Source organism: Salvelinus fontinalis, chromosome 24 (assembly GCF_029448725.1).
Source record: "Salvelinus fontinalis isolate EN_2023a chromosome 24, ASM2944872v1, whole genome shotgun sequence".
In the NCBI taxonomy this organism is placed as follows: domain Eukaryota; kingdom Metazoa; phylum Chordata; class Actinopteri; order Salmoniformes; family Salmonidae; genus Salvelinus; species Salvelinus fontinalis.
Window position 1 is genome coordinate 19,325,786 of NC_074688.1, and position 18,716 is coordinate 19,344,501.

Sequence of the window (18,716 nt, forward strand, 5' to 3'; positions counted from 1 at the left end):
AGTGGCCATCACAAAGCCCTGACCTCAATCCTATAGAAAATGTGTGGGCAGAACTGAAAAAGTGTGTACGAGCAAGGAGGCCTACAAACCTGACTCAGTTACACCAGCTCTGTCAGGGGGAATGGGCCAAAATTCACCCAACTATTGTGGGAAGCTTGTGGAAGGCTACCCGAAATGTTTGACCCAAGTTAAACAATTGAAAGACAATGCTACCAAATACTAATTGAGTGTATGTAAACTTCTGACCCACTGGGAATGTGATGAAAGAAATTAAAGCTGAAATAAATCATTCTCTCTACTATTATTCTGACATTTCACATTCTTAAAATAAAGTAGTGATCCTAACTGACCTAAGACAGGGAATTGTTACTAGGATTAAACGTCAGGAATTGTAAAAACTGATTTTAAATGTATTTGGCTAAGGTGTATGTAAACCTGCGACTTCAACTGTAAATGCTTCACAGACTTCAAGTAACAGACACATCTCAACATCAACTGTTCAGAGGAGACTGCGTAAATCGGGCCTTCATGGTCAAATTGCTGCAAAGAAACCACTACTAAAGGACACCAATAAAAAGAAGAGACTTGCTTGGGCCAAGAAACTCGAGCAATGGACATTAGACCGGTGTAAATCTTTGGTCTGATGAGTCCAAATTTGAGATTTTTGATTCCAACTGCCATGTCTTTGTGAGACGCAGAGTAGGTGAACATATAATCTCCACATGTGTAGTTCCCACCGTGAAGCATGTGGTGGTGTGATGTGTGGAGGTGTGATGGTGTGGGGGTGCTTTGCTGATAACACTGTAAGTGATTTATTTAGAAATCAAGGCACACTTAACCAGCATGGCTACCACAGCATTCTGCAGCGAAACGTCATCCCATCTGGTTTGCGCTTAGTGGGATTACCATTTGTTTTTCAACAGGACAATGACCCAACACACGTCCAGGCTGTGTAAGGGCTATTTGACCAAGAAGGAGAGTGATGGAGTGCTGAATCAGATGACCTGGCCTCCACAATCACCTGACCTCAACCCAATTGAGAAAGTGAAGGAAAAGCAGCCAACAAGTGCTCAGCATATGTAGGAACTCCTTCAAGACTGTTGGAAAAGCATTCCAAGTGAAGCTGGTTGAGAAAATGCTAATATTGTGCAAAGCTGTCTTCAAGACGAAGGGTGGCTACTTTAAAGAATCTCAAATATAAAATATATGAAGAAAATAGTAAAAATATAGGAGAAACCCTTAAATGAATAGATGTCCAAACATTTGACTGGTACTGTGCATGCATACACCTGTTAATTTATTTGTATTGCTAACATTATTCAGTACTCATACCCATATTAAAGACCAGATAAACGGTCTTTGTTGTATTCAATAGGGAACGCAGTGGAAAACCCATAGACATTTTGCAACTGAAAATTAGCATTTCTTATTGGTCCAGGTATTCCCTCACAGTTTCAATCAGTGTTCCTCTGTCTGGTGCCTAATGAACACAACACTGTGTTATTGATATGTGGGTGTGTCAGGACCCCATGGTGGAGAAGAGTCTGGTGTGTCTGAAGGCAGCAGTGTCTGACAAGCTGGAGAACACCTACACCACAGCCCTGCTGTCCTACACATTCACCCTGGCACAAAACCAGGACATGAGGGCCAAGCTCATCACCCACCTGGACAAGATTGCTGATACCTCAGGTATGTGTCTTGTCTCTTTGTGAAAATGTCTTTGTCTTTACCTGTCTGTCTGACTGCCGTGAAACAGTCACTGTTTCTACTGACAACGAAAATTACCACAGGTGGCAATCGTCACTGGCAGAGAGCAGAGGCTTCTGGGCGGAAGACGGACTCTCTGGAGGTGGAAATGACATCCTACGTGCTGCTGGCGCTGCTCTCAGGCCCCTCCATGCCAGGCTTTGGGCTGGACTACTCCACCGCCATCGTCCGCTGGCTGGCCCAGCAGCAGAACCCCTACGGAGGTTTTGCTTCCACACAGGTACTTTATTGGTCTGGTAGACATTCATTCACTCTAGCACCTCATCTGCCTGTCAATCCTACTGTTAGTTCATGGTTCAACATTGATCACACCAAATACTTCTTTTTATATTAAATGTAGCATATTGGACATTTTATTAAAGCCTTACTTCATAACACATTGTATGGATTTCCTTGATTTGTTGTGATTTAATTTTACATTCTTATTGTATTGCTTTGTTATATTGATTCTCTCCATCCATACCCAAGCTAGTCATCCAGATTTGTATTTGCAACATTATCTCCCTCTTCTTCCCCTGTCACCAGGACACAGTGGTAGCACTGCAAGCCCTGGCCAAGTACGGTGCTGCCACCTTCAGTCCAGAGGGCGCCAGTGCAGTCAGTGTGAGCTCTGCCGGAGGCCTGAATATGGAGTTCACTGTGAATCAGAACAACAGGCTGCTCTATCAGGAGGAGCAGCTGAATGAGGTCCCTGGGGACTACAACATCAAGGCACAGGGCAAGAGCTGCGTGTTTGTGCAGGTCAGGCTCCAGTCATTTGCCCTTTGCTGCCTCTCTACATGCAGTACTGAGTGTCTGGTTTGTGTTCAGTAGGGCACACTGTTGCACAAAAACTAACGTTTCAACCCTAGAGTGGCAGCATTAACGGAAATGCCTGTGTACTGTACATTGAAATGTGGATGTTGATTTCATGCATCTCAATGGTATTGTCTGTTTTCTTTTCAGATCGCCATGCACTACAATATTCCCCCTCCTCCTGATTTCTCTACTTTTAACATCTCAACAGAGACACTGGGGAAATGCGACGGCACCAAGAAATCTCTGATTGTGTCTGTGGATGTAAGGTACAGTGGTATTCCTTTTAACCTTGAAATAGCATCTGACTGATACTGGTAGGACAAGTGGAAAAAGTGACTGAACCACCAGTGTGTAGATGTCAATATCTTTAAAGCTGCTATATGTAACTTTTTGGGCAACCCAACCAAATTCACATAGAAATGTGAGTTATAGATCTGTCATTCTCATTGACAGCAAGTCTAAGAAGCAGTAGATCTGTTTTTATGTGCACTATTTTTATGCTTCCCATTCTTACATTTAGTTTTTGCATCTTTTACTTTCAGTTTTGTACACCAGCTTCACACAGCAGAAAATACAATATTTGTTGTTATTGAAAATATATTTCAAAGAGGTAGAGATGGTACAATGATTCTCTACACCAAAGAGCCCCACAGTGGAGGTGTCATAATTCCCAGAAAACCTAGCAGTCAAGCAGGGAAATGGTTCAGGTCGTTTTTTTGACTGTTCATTTTAGAAACACTTAAAATAAGGGCTGTGTGTTGTGTAGGCTTACCTGGCGTGACATTTTGATAGCCTTGTAAATCTCTCTCGGACAAAGTGACTTATCAAGATTTTCAGCTCAATTCATCTCAGATGCGAAAACGCTAATTGGCATCAATGTAGACATCATGCAAAACTACAAATCCATGCAAGCTCCTGCACGTCATCTCTATCTGCTACTTTTCTAACTGGTATTGTGTCAATTAAAAATGTGTACAAGACAGTTAACATAATTGTCCATTGAAAGAAATGTAGCCTATTTATTCATTACTACATTTAATATTAGATAGTTAACCCAGATATTCTTACCTTTTGCCTTAATTCAGTAGTCTCGTCCAGCTCATCATGGCATTTGTAGTTCTTTATGATAGCAATATTAGCAGCTAAAAAGTGTTTCATTTTTGGGGGGAAAATACAGGTGAATAGATATTGACTAAAGTCACCTGTCCTAGAGAGATTTACACGGTTATAAAAACGTCATTTCCCTGTTTGACCTCTAGGTTTTATGGGTATTATGACTCATACTGTGCTACTCCTTGTTTTGTCACATAAACATAAATTAGGCAAACTAGTAGAACTGTAGCAACTAGGAAATGGAGCGATTTATACATATTTGCAACTTTTTAGGGTAATACAGTATCTTACCTTCATCTGACCCGGTTTGACTGACAGGTACAACGGTCGGCGAGAGGAGACCAACATGGTGATCATCAATGTCAAGCTTCTCTCCGGCTTCGTCCTGGACAAGTCCTCCCTCAGGCCTGTGAGTCAATAAGAGAGCATTAGTTGAGGGGAACGCATATACAGTTTAATCAGGGCCAGGAGTTTTACCAGGTTGGGGAACACGCCTGGCCCTAAGTATAATCCCCTCCAGGATTAGTTGATATATAATAATGATAATGGCGTCTGTTCTAACTGTAAGTATTGTCAATGCCAGTGGTTGTCCTTTGGACATATCAGTTCTACTGTCTATGACAATGTTAACCTGTGTTCTGTTCTTCCAGTTGAAAAATGACCCCACTGTCAAGCGAGTTGACCTGGAGGAAGGACATGTCATAATCTACCTAGATGGGGTAGGAACATGAATAATGAATGTTGCGTCTAAACAGGTTGCTGTCTTTATCGGTTACAGAAAACCTAGTTGGATGTGGTCTCATTTGCATCCACACACTGGATTTAACTTGAACAGTAACATCAAAGTAAGACCGTAGTGGATGTTTTATACAGGAACACTATATGAATCAATAACATTGAACTGCAGTGTCAAATGTATTATTTCCTTTTCTTCCAGCTGAAGCAGAAGGAAACTAAGACGTACAGCCTGGCCATAGAGGAGGATGTGCCTGTGAGGAATCTGAAACCAGCTGTGGTGAAAGTGTATGACTACTACCAGACAAGTAAGAATTCCATCTAACACCGACAGTAAAAACGTCTTCTCATGCACCCAAAACATTGTTCCCCATAGTCTACATTAGTCCCAGATATATTAGTGCTTTGAAAAAGAGCACCATGAATTGAAAATAACAACATATACAGTAGTTGTTTGGATGTTGCTTTTTGTCTATTAATGGAGACTACACATTTCAATTAATCAGTTTCCAAACCACCCATTTCTCTCTGAAATATTTGATATTTGGTGGCACTGGCAAACCTGTCTGGGCTACATACATAACTCTTGTTCCCTAAAGAAGGAAACAAGACATCACCAGTGGGCCCATTGGTTCACCACTGAAGTGGGAGTTTAATGATGTTGACTGACTGAAAGGGAAGTAAAGTTAGCAGAAGAAACTGACCTCTGCATTATCTGTTGTTCTCAGGTGATGAAGCTGTGAGTGAATACAGCTCCCCATGTGCAGAGAGTAAGTACATAACCTTTCTACAACCAAACCTACATGTCTCATACAGATTCGCACCTTGCAGGCAAAACATTTCAGTGGCCCCCCTCTTGACGACAGAGAAGTATTTTAGTTGTAAAGCTATTTTCCTGCAATTCTACACATTTGTCATGGGGAGTAAAGAAAAGGTTGCAGTTTTAAAGTAAGCTTTCTACAATTCTACACATTTTGCCAAGAGGCAGGGAGAAGTTTAGCAATTTTATAACAAATTACATGCAATTCTACTAATTTTGCCTTGTGGCAGAGAGAAAAAAAATGTGTAGTTTTACAGCTAAATTCCTGTAATTCTAAACATTTTGCCAAGACTTATGCCATCTTAATGATATGAGAGTCACTTAAAAAATCAATGAGGGGCTCTCTGGAGGTCAGAGAGGTCAATCTAAAAATCGTTAGCTAACATGGCAGATTTGGGTGACTGTCAGTGTCTGCACAACCACATTTTGAAATTGCACCTTGTGTATTCTACAATTCTAAAACGTAACAGAAAGTTGAGATCCCGACTGAGTGCCCCCCCCAACCCTCTAAAACGATGTATTCTGAAAATTAGGAACCCCCCTTTGCCCTCAGAACAGCCTCAATTCGTCAGGAAATGGACTCTACAAGGTGTTGAAAGCATTCCACAAGGATGCTGGCCCATGTTGATTCCAAAGCTTTCCACAGTTGTCAAGTTGGCTGGATGTTCTTTTTTTATTTTTATTTATTTAACCTTTATTTAACCAGGTAGGCAAATTGAGAACACGTTCTCATTTACAATTGCGACCTGGCCAAGATAAAGCAAAGCAGTTCGACACATACAGCAACACATAGTTACACATGGAGTAAAAACAAACATATAGTCAATAATACAGTGAAAAAAAATATTAAAAAAATAAGTCTATATACAATGTGAACAAGTGAGGTGAGATAAGGGAGGTGAAGGCAAACAGATATATGTATAAATAAATAAAAATATAAAAAGGCCATGGAGGCGAAGTGAGTACAACACAGCAAGTAAAATAAAAACTAAAAAAAACACTGGAATGGTTGGTTTGCATTGGAAGAAAGTGCAAAGTAGAGACAGAAATAATGGGGTGCAAAGGAGCAAAATAAATTAATAAATAAATACAGTAGGTAAAGAGGTAGTTGTTTGGGCTAAATTGTAGATGGGTTATGTACAGGTGCAGTAATCTATGAGCTGCTCTGACAGCTGGTGCTTAAAGCTAGTGAGGGAGATAGGTGTTTCCAGTTTCAGAGATTTTTGTAGTTCGTTCCAGTCATTGGCAGCAGAGAACTGGAAGGAGAGGCGTCCAAAGGAAGAATTGGTTTTGAGGGTGACTAGAGAGATATACCTGCTGGAGCGCGTGCTACAGGTAGGTGCTGCTATGGTGACCAGCGAGCTGAGATAAGGGGGGACTTTACCTAGCAGGGTCTTGTAGATGACCTGGAACCAGTGGGTTTGGCGACGAGTATGAAGCGAGGGCCAGCCAACGAGAGTGTACAGGTCGCAGTGGTGGGTAGTATATGGGGCTTTGGTGACAAAACGGATGGCACTGTGATAGACTGCATCCAATTTATTGAGTAGGGTTTTGGAGGCTATTTTGTAAATGACATCACCGAAGTCGAGGATTGGTAGGATGGTCAGTTTTACAAGGGTATGTTTGGCAGCATGAGTAAAGGATGCTTTGTTGCGGAATAGGAAGCCAATTCTAGATTTGACTTTGGATTGGAGATGTTTGATGTGGGTCTGGAAGGAGAGTTTACAGTCTAACCAGACACCTAGGTATTTGTAGTTGTCCACATATTCTAAGTCAGAGCCGTCCAAAGTAGTGATGTTGGACAGGCGGGCAGGAGCAGGCAGCGATCGGTTGAAGAGCATGCATTTGGTTTTACTTGTATTTAAGAGCAGTTGGAGGCCACGGAAGGAGAGTTGTATGGCATTGAAGCTCGCCTGGAGGGTTGTTAACACAGTGTCAAAAGAAGGGCCAGAAGTATACAGAATAGTGTTGTCTGCGTAGAGGTGGATCAGAGAATCACCAGCAGCAAGAGCGACATCATTGATGTAAACAGAGAAGAGAGTCGGTCCAAGAATTGAACCCTGTGGCACCCCCATAGAGACTGCCAGAGGCCCGGACAACAGACCCTCCGATTTGACACACTGAACTCTATCAGAGAAGTAGTTGGTGAACCAGGCGAGGCAATCATTAGAGAAACCAAGGCTGTCGAGTCTGCCAATGAGGATGTGGTGATTGACAGAGTCAAAAGCCTTGGCCAGGTCAATGAATACGGCTGCACAGTATTGTTTCCTATCGATGGCGGTTACGATATCGTTTATGACCTTGAGCGTGGCTGAGGTGCACCCATGACCAGCTCTGAAACCAGATTGCATAGCGGAGAAGGTGTGGTGTGATTCGAAATGGTCGGTAATCTGTTTGTTGACTTGGCTTTCGAAGACCTTAGAAAGGCAGGGTAGGATAGATATAGGTCTGTAGCAGTTAGGTTCAAGGGTGTCCCCCCCTTTGAAGAGGGGGATAACCGCAGCTGCTTTCCAATCTTTGGGGATCTCAGACGACACGAAAGAGAGGTTGAAGAGGCTAGTAATAGGGGTGGCAACAATTTCAGCAGATAGTTTTAGAAAGAAAGGGTCCAGATTATCTAGCCCGGCTGATTTGTAAGGGTCCAGATTTTGCAGCTCATTAAGAACATCAGCTGACTGTATTTGGGAGAAAGAGAAATGGGGAAGGCTTGGGCGAGTAGCAGAGGGGAGGGCAGTGCTGTTGTCCGGGGTAGGGGTAGCCAGGTGGAAAGCATGGCCAGCCGTAGAAAAATGCTTATTGAAATTCTCAATTATAGTGGATTTGTCGGTGGTGACAGTGTTTCCTATCTTCAGAGCGGTTGGAAGCTGGGAGGAGGTGTTCTTATTCTCCATGGACTTTACGGTGTCCCAGAACTTTTTTGAATTTGTGTTGCAGGAAGCAAATTTCTGCTTGAAAAAGCTAGCCTTGGCTGTTCTAACTGCCTGTGTATATTGGTTTCTGGCTTCCCTGAAAAGTTGCATATCACGGGGGCTGTTCGATGCTAATGCAGAACGCCATAGGATGTTTTTCTGTTGGTTAAGGGCAGTCAGGTCAGGAGAGAACCAAGGGCTATATCTGTTCCTGGTTCTAAATTTCTTGAATGGGGCATGTTTATTCAAGATGGTGAGGAAGGCATTTAAAAAAAATGACCAGGCATCCTCTACTGACGGGATGAGATCAATGTCCTTCCAGGATACCTCGGCCAGGTCGATTAGGAAGGCCTGCTCGCTGAAGTGTTTCAGGGAGCGTTTGACAGTGATGAGTGGAGGTCGTTTGACCGCTGACCCATTACGGATGCAGGCAATGAGGCAGTGATCGCTGAGATCTTGGTTGAAAACAGCAGAGGTGTATTTGGAGGGCAAGTTTGTTAGGATGATATCTATGAGGGTACCCGTGTTTACGGAATTGGGGTGGTACCTGGTAGGTTCATTGATAATTTGTGTGAGATTGAGGGCATCAAGCTTAGATTGTAGGGTGGCTGGGGTGTTGAGCATGTTCAAATTTAGGTCGCCTAGCAGCACGAGCTCTGAAGATAGATGGGGGGCAATCAGTTCACATATAGTGTCCAGAGCACAGCTGGGGGCAGAGGGTGGTCTATAGCAGGCGGCAACGGTGAGAGACTTGTTTTTAGAGAGGTGGATTTTTAAAAGTAGAAGTTCAAATTGTTTGGGAACAGACCTGGATAGTATAACAGAACTCTGCAGGCAGTCTTTGCAGTAGATTGCAACACCGCCCCCTTTGGCCGTTCTATCTTGTCTGAAAATGTTGTAATTAGGGATGAAAATGTCTGAATTTTTGGTGGTCTTTCTAAGCCAGGATTCAGACACGGCTAAAACATCCGGGTTGGTAGAGTGTGCTAAAGCAGTGAACAAAACAAACTTAGGGAGGAGGCTTCTAATGTTAACATGCATGAAGCCAAGGCTATTACGGTTACAGAAGTCATCAAAAGAGAGCGCCTGGGGAATAGGAGTGGAGCCAGGTACTGCAGGGCCTGGATTCACCTCTACATCACCAGAGGAACAGAGGAGAAGTAGGATAAGGGTACGGCTAAAAGCTATGAGAATTGGTCGCCTAGAGCTACTAGAGCAGAGAGTAAAAGGAAGTTTCTGGGGGCGATAAAATAGTTTAAAGGAATAATGTACAGACAAAGGTATGGTAGGATGTGAATACAGTGGAGGTAAACCTAGGTATTGAGTGATGATGAGAGAGATCTTGTCTCTAGAAACATCATTGAAACCAGGAGATGTCATCGCATATGTGGGTGGTGGAACTGAGAGGTTGGATATGGTATAGAGAGCAGGGCTAGAATCTCTACAGTGAAATACGCCAATAAACACTAACCAGAACAGCAATGGACAAGGCATATTTACATTAAGGAGAGGCATGCTTAATCGAGTGATCAATAAAGGTCCAGTGAGTAGAGGTTGGTTGGGGTCGTGGCGATCCAGACAGCTGGCCGGGTATATGGCTATCGGTAGCAGCATAGGATGGAGGTCTGTTTGTAGATACCTCGTGCGTTTCCGTCGGTAGGTTCCGTGTAGTGGGGTTTTGTTCAGATAGCAGCCGATAAGACAGCTAACGATTAGCGGGCCTCAGATGAGCGTTGAGGTAACGTCGGGACGGAGGTGCCGGTTGGATAAATCCCTCGGGCAGATAACGTCGGCAGTCAGTCGTGAAGGCCCGGTGGGGTTCCGTATCTGCAGCAGCAACAAAAGAAACGGGTCCGGATGGTGATGGAACTCCTCAGCTGGCTAGCTCCAGCATGATTTGAGTTTGCTCCGGGGTCGACGTAAGCCAATAGTCACACGGTATGCAGCTAGCTAGCTGCGAAATCAAGGTGCAAGTGTCCAGAGCCTGCGGTTGGAATCCGGGGAAACCGAGAGAAAAAAAGTCCCGGAATGCTCCGGTCCGAGTCGCGTTGCACAAAAGTGCCGGTAGATTATCGAGCTAAAGGAATAGCTGATGACCGCAAAACGTGGGCAGCTGAAACACCAACGCTAGCCAGCAAACCGGCTAATTTCGGGGCAGCTACAGATTAGCTTCTGGCTAGCTATCGGAGTAGCTTCTGGTTAGCTTTCAGGCTAGCTTCTGAATTAGCCCCTGGCTATCTTCCACGATGGATTTTCAGATTGAGGTAAATAATACTTATTGTAATTGGTGAAGCGGGTTGCAGGAAAGCTTTTGCATGAAAGCTTTTGTACTTGAGTTCTTGGATAATAAAATAAATAAAAGATATATGAAGAAATGGTGTAAATATATAGGACACGACACGACAATACGGAAAAAGACGTCTGAACTGCTAAGCCACCTTGGAATGAAACCTTTTTGGGTGGGCCCCCTTCTGAAAGGGTTCTTTGACTGTCGCCATAGGAGAACCCTTATTTGGTCAAGGGGGCCCTAAGCAACCGCTTATGCCTGGAGCCGGCCCTGTGAAGATGTGTATATATTCACTGTTTTATAGAGTAAGATCCTAGGACAAGCAGGGAATGTTCTATTGATGTTTGACATTTTCACAGGTGATGAAATCAATGAAGTGTGACAGACAGAGAGCCAATCACAAGCTGACTGGACCCGGGCTCAACCAAGTGCTTTCATACGTAGGAATGTTTTTTTAGGCAGAGCTCATGAATTTTCTCAATTTATTTAATTTGATGCTTATAGTTCATGGTAACACATTGACCACATTGACAAACTCATCAACCATTTTTAATATTGTAAGTGAACACATTTTTTCTTATGTCAATTTGAAAAGGTGGGCAGAGATGGGCTGTAGGATTTTACCTTTTAACTGTGTTTATTTTGTTTTGTTACTTTGATTTGTGCTAACATGTCACAACCTGCTGTTGTAACCCTACAACTGCTATTACTAAAGTGATTATGTGAGATCGTTATTTCAAAAGTAGCATTTCAGTGTTTCTACTGCGATGATGAGAATGCACATGACTGCATCTACTGAAAATGAAATGCATGTTTTAATAAAACCATGACCATGTTGCTATGATTTCAAACCACAGACTCACAGTAACATTTCTGTTTTAATAGATCTTAGGAAATCTATATAATCATACAAGTGCCATATGAAAAAGTTTACCTTAGAATATTTTTTTTTAACACTGATAATGATCAACAGTGATATGATATACCTCTGGCCAATGCTGAATATTTGGTTGCACCCATTTCGGTGTGGGGAAATATAAACAGAAAAATATATTAAGGTCTTTTCTCACGAGTCTGTTTTCTTCTACTTGACAGTGACATGGTTTACAGTACTACTGTATGTCATGGCAGGTTAACCATAAAGAGAACTACATTTCACAAGGCTTCTCAACAACCTGAACACTCAGGTTTACATGTTCAAAATCACAGCATAGTCTTCTTTAAAAAGATATTCAGATGGTGATTTATAAATATGTTGTGATCGTGTAGCCTGTCTGAGTCCTTTACAATGATTAGGTCAAGCTACCAGATCATGACGTTCTATTAAAGCTGAAACGCACCCTGAGTCTGACAACAAGACCATATACCCTGTGCACTTGTGGAGATCTGAAAGAATTGGATAAGTGTAAGCAATAGTATAATGGCGGCAATTCCACATTGCGTATCAGAGAGCGATATGGAGCTCCCACCTCTTTACCTCCTCTCACCTCTCATCATCTCAGATCTACACAAGAGCGTAGGATGTAGTGGGGGCTGGAACTTGGAATTCAGGGGATGTTACTGTTCACATGTACTTGTGTATTGCTGCATCAAAACAGCAGTCAGACTCCCCTCTCCCTTCCCCATGCAAGTCTGAAGAGCAGCATGATTCTGCTCAAAGAACAGTTAGACTAGGAGTATTATGACATGTCAAGGCACAGAATGATTAGCATTATTATTACATATCCAGTACTGTTGTATGTGGTCTCATTATGTAGTCCCGACCCCTTTGAAAAAAGGGTTCTGAAAGGGTTCTTTGACTGTTGCCATAGGAGAACCCTTTTTGGTTCCAGTTAAAACCATCTGTGGAAAAGGTTCTCCATTGAACCCCAAGGGCTTATACCCTCAATCAAAAAGGGTTCTTCAAATGGTTCTCCTATTGGCATTCAGCATAGTTGCTGGAATTGTGTTAAAGGACAATGTGTCAACATATACCAGGGCCAGCACAGTACAGTGCGGGTTGGCACAATAGTGTGAAAAGGATTCTAAAATGTAACAACTACTACCAACCCCAAGAGACAGACAACCAGACATACCCACCACATCCACACAAGGTCACCATGGGGTCTGGCCACTCCCCTTGGCTCTCTCCAATGACAATGCTCCTCAGCAGTGGCAATCAAGGCCAAGCCATATCAACCAAGGGTAGTAAGCCACGGAAAGAAAGGGCTTCAAAAGTGCTGCGTTGTCATTTTTAGACCGACACAGAGTTAGCTGCATATGGAGGTTTTATCTAAGCATTGGAGGAGTTCTGTTTAGCACTGATCAAGCGTTGACTTGAATATTGTGTTGTTTGGGTTATCTTTGCCATTAGACTCAAAAAAAAAAAAAAAAAAAAAAAAAAGACTCTCTTTATTGGGATTTATGCAAATGTGGTTGTAGTATGAAAAGTAGTAGTACTATCAAAAAGGTTTTTCCAAGCAACCTGGAGACAGTCTGCCTGTACGTTTTTGCGCTAGAGCAGTGGTTCCCAAACATTGTATAGTCCCGTTCCCCTTCAAACATTCAACCTCCAGTTGCGTAAACCCTTTAGCACCAGGGTCAGCGCACTCTCAAAAGTTGTTTTTTCCATCATTGTAAGCCTGCCACACACACACACACACACACACACACACACACACACACTATACGATACATGTATTAAACATAAGAATGTGTGTGAGTTTTTGTCACGACCCGGCTCGTGGGAAGTGACATAGAGCTCTTATAGAACCAGGGCACAAATAATAATAATAAGTTTGCTCTTTATTTAACCATCTTACATATAATACCTTATTTGTTCATCAACAATAACTCACCACAGGTTAACAAGAAGGGTGTGCTTGAAAGGATGCACATAACTCTGGAATGTTGGCTTGTATTGGAGAGTCTCAGTCTTAAATCCTTTTCCACACACAGTCTGTGCCTGTATTTAGTTGTCATGCTAGTGAAGGCCGAGAATCCACTCTCACATAGGTACGTGGTTACAAAAGGCATCAGTGTCTTAACAGAGCGATTTGCCAAGGCAAGAAACTGAACGCAGCCCAGTCCAGAAATCTGGCAGTGGCTTCTGATTAAATAAAATTTTCACAGAACATCTTGTTGCAATTTCGAAGAGTTTCTCTTGTTCAGATATCGGTAAGTAGACTGGATGCAGGGCATGAAAGAGATAGAGAATCCAGTTGTTTGTGTCATCCGTTTTGGGAAAGTATCTGCTTAATTGCGTACACAACTCACTCAGGTGCTTCGCTCCATCACATTTAACATTGTCCGTAAGCTTGAGTTAATTTGCACACAAAAATCATAATGATGGAAAGACCTGTGTGTTTTCCTTGTTAATGCAGACTGAAAAGAGCTCCAACTTCTTAATCCTAGCCTCAATTTTGTCCCTGTAATCTTAGATTCAGATCATTCAGGCGTAAAAAAACAGCATACATATAGGCCAGTCGTGTGAGCAAGAGGTCAGACAAGTGAAAATTATGGTCAATACAGAAAACTTAAAGCTCTTCTCTCAATTAAAAAGAATATGTCAATACTTTGCCCCTTGATAACCAGCGCACTTCTGTAAGTTGTAAAAGCTTTACATGGTCGCTGCCCATATCATTGCATAGTGCAGAAAATACACAAAAGTACAGGGGCCTTGCTTTAAAAAAGTTTACAATTTTCACGTGTAACTCTCGTGTAACTAAGTGGACGAGATTCTCAGAGACCTGCACGGGCAGGGTGTGGTGGTTTACATCGATGACATTCTGATCTATTCCGCCACACACGCCGCGCATGTGTCTCTGGTGCGCAGGGTACTTGGGAGACTGTTGGAGCATGACCTGTACGTCAAGGCTGAGAAATTTGTGTTCTCCAAACAAGCCGTCTCTTTCCTGGGGTATCGCATTTCCACATCTGGGGTGGTGATGGAGTGTGACCGCATTGCGGCCGTGCGTAATTGGCCGACTCCGACCACGGTAAAGGACGTGCAGCGGTTTTTAGGGTTTGCCAATTACTACCGGAGGTTTATCCGGGGTTTTGGGCAGGTTGCTGCTCCCATTACCTCACTGCTGAAGGGGGGCCGGTGCGTTTGCGGTGGTCGGCGGAAACGGACAGACCTTTTGGTCGTCTGAAGGCGTTGTTTATCGATGCTCCCGTATTGGCGCATCCGAACCCCTCTTTGACATTCATAGTAGAGGTGGACGCGTCCGAGGTTGGTGTTGGAGCCGTGCTATCACAGCGCTCGGGCATGCCCATGAAGCTTCGCCCCTGCGCTTTCTTTTTCGAGGAAGCTCAGTCCGGCGGAGCGGAACTATGATGTGGGGGACCGGGAGTTGCTGGCTGTGGTAAAAGCTCTGAAGGTGTGGAGACATTGGCTTGAGGGGGCGCAACACTCTTTTCTCATCTGGACTGACCACTGTAATCTGGGGTACATCCGGGCGGCGAGGAGACTGAATCCTCGTCAGGCATGGTGGGCGATGTTTTTCACCAGATTTAGTTTCACCATCTCATATAGACCAGGTTCCCGTAACGCTAAGGCCGACGCACTGTCCCGTCTCGGTCCATCGATCCCATCCCCATACTTCCGGCCTCTTGTCTGGTGGCACCGGTGGTATGGGAGGTGGACGTGGACATCGAGCGGGCGTCACGGTTAGAACCTACTCCACCACAGTGTCCAGCTGTTCGGAGGTACGTCCCACTTGGTGTTCGCGATAGATTGATCAGGTGGGCCCACGCGCTACCTTCCTCTGGTCATCCAGGGATTGATAGGATGGTGGGAGGTCTAAGGGGGAAGTACTGGTGGCCCACCTTGGCCAAGGACGTGAGGGTTTATGTCTCCTCCTGTTCGGTGTGTGCCCAGTGTAAGGCTCCTAGACACCTGCCTAGAGGGAAGTTACAGCCCCTCTGCGTTCCACAGCGGCCTTGGCCACACCTGTTGGTGGACTTCCTCACCGATCTTCCTCCGTCACAAGGGAACACCACAATCCTGGTCGTTGTGGATCGGTTTTCTAAGTCCTGCCGTCTCCTCCCTTTGCCCGATCTCCCTACGGCCCTACAGACTGCGGAGGCCCTGTTTACACATGTCTTCCGGCACTACGGGGTGCCTGGGGACATAGTTTCAGATCTGGGTCCCCAGTTCACGTCCCGGGTTTGGAGGGCGTTCATGGAGCGTCTGGGGTCACGATCAGCCTGACCTCGGGTTTTCACCTGGAGAGTAATGGGCAGGTGGAGAGAGTGAACCAGGATGTGGGCAGGTTTCTGCAGTCGTATTGCCAGGACCGGCCAGGAGAGTGGGCGAGGTTTGTCCCATGGGCCGAGATGGCTCAAAATTCACTCCGCCACTCCTCCACGGACCTGCTGCCGTTTCAGTGCATGTTGGGCTATCAGCTGGTCCTGGTACCGTGGCATTAGAGCCAGACCGAGGCTCCTGCGGTGGAGGAATGGGTACAGTGCTCAAAGGAAAGCTGGAGAACCGTCAAGGAATCCCTGAAATGGGCCGGTGGGCGGCAGAAGGAGAGCGCGGACCGCCACCGCAGTGAGGCCCCCGTGTTCGCACCGGGGGACCGGGTCTGCCTCTCGACCCGAAACCTACCCCTCCGCATGCCCTGCCGGAAGCTGGGCCCACAAGTCTCGGGCGCATGAACTAATCAAAGGACACCTGACGCGTTTTGATAAACCTCGCTCATTTTTCAAAATAAAAGCTTGAAACTATGTCTGAAGCCTGGTCACAGCCTGAGGAAACCATTGGGAAAGGAATATGGTTGATACCCCTTTAAATGGAGGAGGGGCAGTCAATGGAACAGGGATTTTTCCAAATAAAAGGCACTTCTGGGTTGGAGTTCCTCAGGATTTCGCCTGCAAAATCAGTTCTGTTGTACTCACAGACAATATTTTGACAGTTTTGGTAACTTTAGAGTGTTTTCTATCCTAATCTGTCAATTATATGCATATTCTAGCATCTGGGCCTGAGAAATAGTCTGTTTACCTTGGGAACGTTATTTTTCCAAACATAAAAATAGTGCCCCCTAGCTGAAAGAGGTTAAAGTCCTGAGGAGAATAAACAAGGTGTGCCATAGGTTACAGCTCCCCCTTACTATCGTAGTAACCCCTTCGTTTCATGTGTCTCTCCTCGTTGAGGTGCGCGAGGTCCCCCCCCCCCCCCCCTGGACATCAAGAGGGCCCCGGCGTACACTGTACGTTCCATCCTGGAATCTAGGCATCGGGTGAGGGGCCTGCAGTACCTCGTGGATTGGGAGGGGTACGGTCCGGAGGAGAGGTGCTGGGTGCCGGTGGGGGACATCTTGGACCCATCTCTGCTGGGTGAGTTCCACCGCCTCCATCCGGATCGCCCTGCGCCTCGCCCTCCGGGTCGTCCTCGAGGCCGGCGTCGGCGCACTGCGGGAGCCGCGCGTCAGGGGGGAGGAGTACTGTCACGACTTCTACCGAAGGTGGCTCCTCTCCCTGTTCGGGCGGCGCTCGGCGGTCGTCGTCGCCGGTCTACTAGCTGCCACCGATCCCGTTTCTTTTTCGTTTGGTTTTGTCTGTCTTGTTGTTCACCTGTGTCTAGTTTAGGTTCATTAGTGGGGTATTTAATCTCGCCCTACCCTCTCGGTTTTGTGCGGGATTGTTTGTGTATCTGTCATTTGTTTGGGTTGCGTTTGGTTTGTTCTGTTGAACAGGTGTTTTTTCTGGACTGCGTTCCTGTTGTTTAGTGGCTGCTGTTGTGGTCCTGTGCCTGTTCTTGATGGACTTGTAAATAAACGCACTTCTTGTAATTCGTACTCTCCTGCGCCTGACTCCACACCCACCTCTCCTAGGGAGAACCTGACAGCTACGATGTTAGGTGGTCAAGTAAAGACTGGTTGAGCAGGTCAGGTAGATTGTACAGTATGGACACAAACAAATGTTGCCATGTACATTACTAGTTTCACAGCTCCAGGCAAGAACACATTCTTGACCAGGTATTGACATTGCATTACCACTTTTACTGCTCTATTCAAGTACACACTCTAAACCAGGTATGGAGGTTGCATATTATCATTATTATACATCTGGCTGGATTTTATCAAGTAAAACTGTGAGATAATTCAGTGAAAACACTACTGTAATCGGACAGATTATAATGTATTACTGTGCAGCAAACATTCTTAGCAAACAGTATTTATTAAAGTAAATGTGTGTGCTTGCTAGTCTTGAAGTATTAATGGTTGTGAAACAGAATTGGTAAAGACAGAAGTAGGCCTCTGTAATGGTAGTTGTAGTTATAGGGTTGTCATGGGTTAGTTAACCTCTAATTCCTCCCAATCCCGGATCTGGGAGGAATTAGTAAAAAAGCTGACTAGCATAGCCTAGCATAGCGTCACAAGTAAATACTAGCATCTAAATATCATTAAATCACAAGTCCAAGACACCAGATGAAAGATACACATCTTGTGAATCCAGCCATCATTTCTGATTTTTAAAATGTTTTACAGGGAAGACACAATATGTAAATCTATTAGCTAACCACGTTAGCAAAAGACACCACTTTTTTTACTCCACCATTTTTTTCCTGCATAGGTAGCTATCACAAATTCGACCAAATAAAGATATAAATAGCTACTAACCAAGAAACAACTTCATCAGATGATAGTCTGATAACATATTTATTGTATAGCATATGTTTTGTTAGAAAAATGTGCATATTTCAGGTATAAATCATAGTTTACCATTGCAGCCACCATCACAACTCTCACCAAAGCGACTAAAATAACTACAGAGAGCAACGTGAATTACCTAAATACTCATCATAAAACATTTCTGAAAAATACACAGCGTACAGCAAATTAAAGACAAAGATCTTGTGAATCCAGCCAATATTTCAGATTTTTTAATTGTTTTACAGCGAAAACACAATATAGCATTATATTAGCTTACCACAATAGCAAACCACACAACAGCATTGATTCAAGCCAAAAATAGTGATAACGTATAACCCAGCAAAAGATATTAATTTTTTCACTGACCTGCTCAGAATTCTTCAGATGACAGTCCTATGACATCATATTACACAATACATATAGAGTTTGTTCGAAAATGTGCATATTTAGCGGCACAAATCGTGGTTATACAATGAGAAAAGTAGCCCAGCTGCCAACATGTCGGGAGAAATTTGGGAGAGGCACCTATTCTAATCGATAACTAATCATAAACTTGACAAAAAAATACAGGTTGGACAGCAAATGAAAGATACATTAGTTCTTAATGCAATCGCTGTGTCACATTTTTAAAATTAACGTTACTACGA

General features: G+C 44.1%; 1 protein-coding gene across 1 annotated transcript; it reads left to right on the forward strand.

Annotated features, from left to right (window-relative positions):
• The first annotated feature begins 1,713 nt into the window (after positions 1 to 1,713).
• On the forward strand, positions 1,714 to 11,177 carry LOC129822101 (alpha-2-macroglobulin-like). Its single transcript, XM_055880054.1, has 8 exons — positions 1,714 to 1,987; positions 2,293 to 2,508; positions 2,713 to 2,831; positions 3,997 to 4,087; positions 4,329 to 4,397; positions 4,616 to 4,721; positions 5,142 to 5,183; positions 10,789 to 11,177. Exons 1-8 carry the CDS (start codon positions 1,715 to 1,717, stop codon positions 10,809 to 10,811), a joined length of 939 nt encoding a protein of 312 aa, XP_055736029.1. The 5' UTR covers position 1,714; the 3' UTR covers positions 10,812 to 11,177.
• The last annotated feature ends 7,539 nt before the right edge of the window (positions 11,178 to 18,716 follow it).